Source organism: Pyxicephalus adspersus, chromosome 7 (assembly GCF_032062135.1).
Source record: "Pyxicephalus adspersus chromosome 7, UCB_Pads_2.0, whole genome shotgun sequence".
Lineage (NCBI taxonomy): Eukaryota > Metazoa > Chordata > Amphibia > Anura > Pyxicephalidae > Pyxicephalus > Pyxicephalus adspersus.
Window position 1 is genome coordinate 2,288,811 of NC_092864.1, and position 7,289 is coordinate 2,296,099.

Sequence of the window (7,289 nt, forward strand, 5' to 3'; positions counted from 1 at the left end):
GGGTAGAATATAAAGACAACCCGAATTTGAGCACCAACACTAATTAGGACCTTTATGAGTCGTAATATTCACATTTAAAAGTGAATATATACATCCTTTCCTCTTTTTCTTCTTTAAATCATTTTGTACATTCTGTTGGTTATAATTTGTCACTTGTTCATATATGATCTTTTGTGTAGTGATCTTGGACACCAGTAGAGGGTGCTGTATCCACATATAAATCATGTAACAAACTTTAACAAAGTCAAAAGATGGCAAGAGTTTTGTAAACACTTCACATAAGAACATAGCACCAGCTAATGATGTGGCTCGAATATAAACTGAGATTCTGTTTCTAATGGCATTTTAAGGTCATAAATGTTGATTTATACTCAGGTATATAAGGCAAAGTAATAGCACACAATATTTGATTTTTTTTATATTTTTTGTTATTAGTTTAGTTTAAAATGTATTTATAAGAAATAAACCATAAAATGCAAAATGTTCTTCTCTATCCAAAAACATTGATTGTATTCACTTTACTGTTTTATAGCTGATAAAATTAGGTAAGGCTAAAATTAGATAAAGGCTATGAGCAGTTTAAATCTGAACTCCAGCAAGTTATAAATAGGCACACATTAATTCGGCTCTGTACTCTTTAATACACATTTTTTCTAATATTACCTAAATGTGATTTTGTATCTCTCTTGCAGTTTCTGTACAGCAGAGCTCAGGCTAAAATGGACAGGAGCAGCACAAGGAGCTAATCAATTGTGCTGTAGTGTTGATGTGATAATAAGGGACATGATGACAAGAGGAGAAAGCAGAGTGACTGAGATAAATCCACTGGTCAGCTGCTTTTACATCTTCAAGGTACAGCTAGAGAAGGGACAAGACTCACACGTGTTATTTAAGCGCAGCAAAGCAAAGGACTGTGCTATGTCATAGAGCTGTGTTATTCTCAGGACTAGACCCATAGAAGTAAAAATGCAGATAATACAGCCCACATAGGTGTTTTTATCTATGTAATAAGTAATTTCCCTTGAGATTAGATTTAATGTCTGGATTTACTAAAGTTATTCGTTCATTAAAGTGACTGATTACTGTGCAAAGGTTTATTCACTTAGCTTATTGAATGTGGTGATAATTCACTTCCAAAGAATATCCAATCATGTGCAAGGAAATGTAAAAAAGCAGGAATTTTCATTTTATATATTTGGATTAAAGAAGTCATCATCCCACAAAGCTAAGTGAAAATTCCCTTGGAAGAATAATTCACTTTGCTAGGTGAACGGCCTAGATTCCTGTTATGTATTAACTCTTAATTTGTTCATTCATTTTGGCATTTGCATTCATTAAGTATTAATGTATAACTTAATATGTCATTGTTCAATTGATTAATCATGTTATCTTTCTCTTTAATAGTTTCTTGAAGTTTGGAGATCATTTCCTTTGTGTTTTCATCCTCCCGATGATTTGATCCTTCCGTTCTCTGTGCAGTTTCTTTCAAATGTTGGTGGTGCCCATGTGATCCTTCCTCTCCACCCTGAAATATTGTCTTCATATTTACCCCCTCTTCTTCTTGTAATATCTTCTCTCTCATCTCCTTCTCTGGTCCCTCCATATCTCTCTGTCTCCTCATCATCATGTCTCCTCTTTCCTGCAATTTCTTCTCTCTCTCACTCATCTCCTTCTCTGCTCTCTCCATATGTCTCTCTGTCCTCATCATCATGTCTTTTCTTTCCTCCAGATTCTTCTCTCTCTCACTCATCTCCTTCTCTGCTCTCTCCATATGTCTCTCTGTCCTCATCATCATGTCTTTTCTTTCCTCCAGATTCTTCTCTCTCTCACTCATCTCCTTCTCTGCTCTCTCCATTTGTCTCTCTTTCTCCATGATCTCCATATTTTCCCGAGTTATGTTATCTCTCTTTTCTATTTCCATCTTCATTCTGTCATTCTGACTAGTCAATGACATAATTTTATCTAGTTGATGTTCCATAATTTCTTCTTGGCAGAGTAATTTTTCTTTTAGTTCTTGGTTTTCCTTCTGTAACTGATTCCATTTTTTGTGGACGGCATTGAGTAAGGCTGGAACGTCTGATGGATCAACTTGTCCGTCCATAGAATTTGTTGTCTCACTGGATGTCTTGGTTTTTGATATTTTGGATTGCGCTTCCGCAGAATCACTTCTCGGGGAATCACTCAGATAACCATGAGATTCAGGACTGGAAGATAAAGAACCCCCGGCCGATGCCTGGTCTTCGCATTGGGGTTCGCATTGTTTGGAAGGTCTGGGTCCTTTGTCTGGATTCTTGTTTTGACCTTTAATTCTTGGTAACCCTGAATACAGAGAAAGAAAAAGAGAAATGGTAAAAGAATGAGTATAGTTTATCTATTCATACACCCATGATTGCTTTTCCATTTAAATATCATGAAATCATTGCTCAGTTATTGAAATCTGTTTTTATAGTCACATGCTGTTTGGAGACACGTATCTGGCCACCGCAGTGTTACAACCCGTTTATTCTGTCCATTGGTGTCACTTCCAGGAGCAAGCAAAGCAATAAAATAGCAGCATCCCCGGCTTCTCTTTAGCAGTACCTGAGATGTACCTGTTCTTAGCATCCCCAGCACATACTCTGAGGCTGTGCACACCTGAAATGGGTTTTGAGGAGCAGATTGGTCCCTGGCTTCATCCTGCCCTGCCATTGGCTGCTTGGAATTTATAGCCCTTTTCTCACAGTCATCAGTGCCTGTTGTAGCATTAAACTCGGTTGACCTGCTGGTGTGTGTATTTTGTTAGATTACTGCTTTATACTGTATCTGTGGACACCTGGTTCTGTCAGTCCTTCCCTAGATGCTCTCACTCACTCACAGAAGCCCTGGGGCAACTCTGTGCTGGGATGAGGGTGATTGGAGGCTTGCTATATGTGAAGAGTACAGCATTAGATTGGTGGACCGGTGTCTGGTGCGCACTGGTGTTGGAGCAGGGCTTTACATACACACTTTTATTTATCATTATCACCTAGGTGCTTCAGAGCCATCTCCAATTCCTGGCCTGAAATCTGCAGCACAACAATTGCCTGTGACCTCACCCAGGTTACCCCCTTCACCAAGTTAAATTGAGGAAAATCCTGCCAAATTTACTATTTTGTTCAACATCTTATTTCCTAAAAAAGGGGATTCATGAGGTCCTCTCGTCTCTACAATATTAACCTTTACTGTTTTAGGAAGGTTGTCCAGTAAATGGTGAAAGATTATTGGATCGATCCACTTCCATTAAGCTATAGGACATCACTGAGGTCTGATGTTTAGGCTCATTGGTACTCCAGTTTATCTAAATTTTTTTTCCTTTGGGTTGGGATTAGGATCATGTTTTCCTGCTTAGATTTTTAAAAACTGCTTTACAGACCCTGTACATGGAACATCATCATTCCCAAAACAGGAAAGGACCTTATTAAAATTAATGTCTTGGCAAAAGACATCCAGCCTTTACTGGATATGATGATATCAAGATTACTGGAGACAAACCCCATTGGGGTCCATTAGGTAGAGAATCCTAATGGGATATAATGGTCACCTTAAAGAGTACTTGAACCCAAACTATACACAGTAAATGATTTAAAAATGTCAGACAAGCACAAACACACTTTTCAACTTGTGCTTGACCAGGGCCTTACAAATGCCATCTGAAACCCGAGTTGCAGAGGGGGTGGTGCAATATAAGGTTATGGGCATATGCTGATTGTATTACATTAATCAAATTTAATTCATCAAAATTATTCCACATGGCAAAATTTTGGAGTAGTTTCCAAAAAATCCTCTTGTTCCTCCCCAATCTCTCAAATGTTGTTGAGCACAATGATGGATTGGATAGGAGTATGGAGGACAATGTAGCCTGGGGGTCTAGGTATCTATATGTTGGAGGTTTGAGAGATTGTAGTGTAAAACTTACGTTTTCCTATTATTTCTTTTATGGCTTCCAGGTTTTTTGTGTGTTTTTCACTTTCACTGAAGAGGAACAAATCCAGAGCAAATTTACAAATGCTTGGCTGTAGTCCCAGGATCCGATCCCTCTCTTCGTGTATGCTTCCACCTAAGTCATCAATCACCACAATCACGTTTTCTTTCCCTGGAACAGAAATAAAGTTATTTGCATCTAGCTCAATGGAGGGCTTTGGAAAATTCAGACCTTGGTTATACAATGTCTGAACTTTGTTTCAATATTTTGAAGCTGAACTCCAGACAGACACTTTAATAATTTATCTTGTTTTGGTTGGTTAGCTGTACCATTTGGCTTAATCTAATTAACAAAGACAAATACATTTCTGTTGAACCTGCCTGATAACCAGTGAACTGATAACTTCCTGTGTTCACTCTTCCTGCTGCAGTACGGTTCCCAACTATCATTGTGGATTGCAGAACCCCTCCTGTCAATATTATATAAATAGGGGGAGGGGGTTCTGTAGTTCTGTCCAGGGGGACTCCATAGATATAATACAAAAAGTGAGTGTTGTCATCCAAGCCCAGGAAGTGTAGCGATACCAGGATCACCATATGAGAAACAAAAAAGCAGTGGTGAGTTTATTTTAACTCTATGGACATGAAAGTGAGGTGAGTCCACCTCACCATAGGACATACTAAGAAATTCAAATTTTGAAGCATGTTAGCAGCAGATCGAGAAAAATAAAGGGGAATAAAATGCTTACTGATGACATTGTCTACATTAAAAACATAAGGAAAACAAAGATTTAATATGTAGCCCTGGAAAGGCTTTGGAGATTCAAGTTTTTACATATACTTCAATTTTTACATACGTAACCAGCAGTAGCCCTCACTGATCTCTGTAGGTAGAGCAATTGTGGAGAAATTCCTTCTCAAGGCTGACAACAGAAGCAGTGAAGCTGTCAAAGTCCATTCCCAGCACCTGGCTCTCCATTTTTCTTGTGTGTCTGATCTGTTTTTACATTAGAAGGATTAGGAGGCTGTCAGACTGCCTAGTCACTATTAAGTCAACCAGAAATGTCAGCTTTAAGGATGAATTATTCCTTAATGTCTGCAGCTACGAAGGTCAGTAAAATGCTATTGTCGTTTTATAGGGTTAGCATCAAAACGCGCCACTTGCACTGAAGTTTTCTAAACTCCATTTGGGATTTCAGGGCATTTTGGGCCCTTTTGTATTCATCTCTCACACTGAAAAATGAAATGAACATGGACCGTTTTTGGTTTTCAGTCTCAGAGGATCAGTGTCCTCACAGTCTACTAAAGTTAAAAAAAAACTGTTCTTCTGGCTATGTTTGAGACCATTGGAGTTTCCCTGTTTTTTTACGGCTTGGTAGAGTACAAAACCCCAGGCAGTCTTTGTGTTTCACATTGACTCCCTCTCTCCAGGCCAAGATTACCTCAATTTGGAGACCTTGATGACTTTCCTATCCCACAGACTTCACAAAGCAATTTTGCCCGACCCACATCTGGCTTCAGGCTCAAACTTCATCTCACAAATACCAATTCCAAGTTATTTTTACCAGCCAGTTACTCCAGAGCCACCACTAATTCCTGGAAGCCTAGGATGGAGTGTTTGGTCAACCCATTCCTTCGGGACACTCTGGACCTGGATAACAAACAAAGATCCACAAATCTGCAGCTTGGCAATTACTTACAGCCTTATCCTGACCCTTTAACTCAGTGTTTCCCAACAATGGTTCCATGGAACCCTAGGTTTCCTCTAGAGATTGCTGGGGATTCTTTGATCGATGAACAATCTGTACATCTCTGGTCAGTTTAAGTGACAACACTGATCTTTTTGACTGTCTGTAAGGGTGACATTCTTCCCACTGGCCGTCAATGTAAGAGGAATTCTTCCCACTGACCACCACACTAATATACTGTGAGCTGTGGATATAGTCATTTTAGAAAGCGGTCCCCAAGACTTGAAAATTATTTCAAGGGTTTCCTCATGTTCAAAAGGTCAAGAAAAGGCTTATTTACCATCTTTCACTTTCCTAATACTAAGGAGTACCATCCAAACACAACTTACTGTCCTCTCTACAACTGACTGTGAAGAATCTATTTAAATATTTGACTGTCCCATCATTGGACACAGTTCTACTTCACATCCTGAGGTCTAATAATGTTTTTATTGACATTTGGATCTTGTAGGTTGGGAAGACATGGGGAAGTGTACAATTTACACACCGAGCACTCACCGAGATATTTGGACATTTCCTGGAGCTCACTGTCATACAAGGAATCCATGACGTCGGTGATGTTGATTCTTCCATGATTTTTTGTGTGATACAGAATGGCGAAGTTACACTTTTTCAGTTCCGTCTTGAAGCTTGAATGTTGATTAGTGATGAGGACTGCTTCAATGTTAGCTTTTCTTATCCGATCATCTTTCCTCAGACTTTCAACAAGCCATGTGTAATTAGTCTCTGCTGACCTGGAGAAGATACTGATCTGGTACACAGAGGCTAGTAATGAATATGTTTTTCTGTTTGATGGGAAATTGGTGGTATGGCCTTGCCTTGAAGATTCCACTGTACCGCTGGTGATGGCTTCCATAGGCTCATTAGGCCCCATAAGCTTGATCTAAAAAAAAAAAAAAAATAGTTAATATTGGAACATTATATATGAATACAGTTACTGCAATAAATTCACATCCAAAGTACATTATTTGATGTTTAGCTTCATTGATACAGTTTCCTCCTCCTCCTGTGTCACTGTCTGCCATTTGCATCCCCTATTTAATATACAGCACTGCGTAATATGTTGGCGCTAAATAAATACTGGAATAACACTAGTGAACAAACATTTTCATGCCAAACAGATTAAAGTCATTTTAGGTTATGTTTGATGCACAGATTACAAATATGATATTGGTTTTGCTAGATTGGCTCTAGTTTTTGAAATAATGACCTCAATAATAACCCCATAGAAAAATAATTAAAAAAGAAAATAAAGCCAAATAAAACTAGATATACCTACGTATACAAAATTATTTTTTTTACATACTGAATGTCAATATATCCTATATTCAGTATATTTACAGAACGGATCACAAAGAAGTCATTGAAAAACTCCATTGGTATGATTTCCTTTTATGCTGATGATCAGGACAATCCCGGCTCCAGCAGTATTCTGCCATCATGTGTCTCTCCCATCTGATAGCTTTCTTCCATCACCTTTATATCTTGATGGATCCTCTCCCCTTGTTCCTCACTGATATCACCAAGGTTTTCTGGCAATGTTTGCATATGGAGATAGTGTACCTTTATACTCATAGTAGTACACACATTTATAAAGTTTAG

The 7,289-nt window shown here is 38.5% G+C and overlaps 1 protein-coding gene across 1 annotated transcript in view; it reads right to left on the reverse strand.

Moving 5' to 3' along the window:
* Positions 1-405: 405 nt before the first annotated feature.
* Positions 406-7,289, reverse strand: part of LOC140334801 (uncharacterized) — a 13,386-nt gene continuing 6,502 nt past the window's right edge. Inside the window, exons 4-6 of the mRNA XM_072417045.1 lie at positions 6,186-6,570; positions 3,935-4,111; positions 406-2,319 (exon numbers count right to left, since the gene is read on the reverse strand). Of these exons, the coding sequence (XP_072273146.1) occupies positions 1,310-2,319; positions 3,935-4,111; positions 6,186-6,570 (1,572 nt within the window). The 3' untranslated portion in view covers positions 406-1,309. The remainder of the gene's footprint in view (positions 2,320-3,934; positions 4,112-6,185; positions 6,571-7,289) is intronic.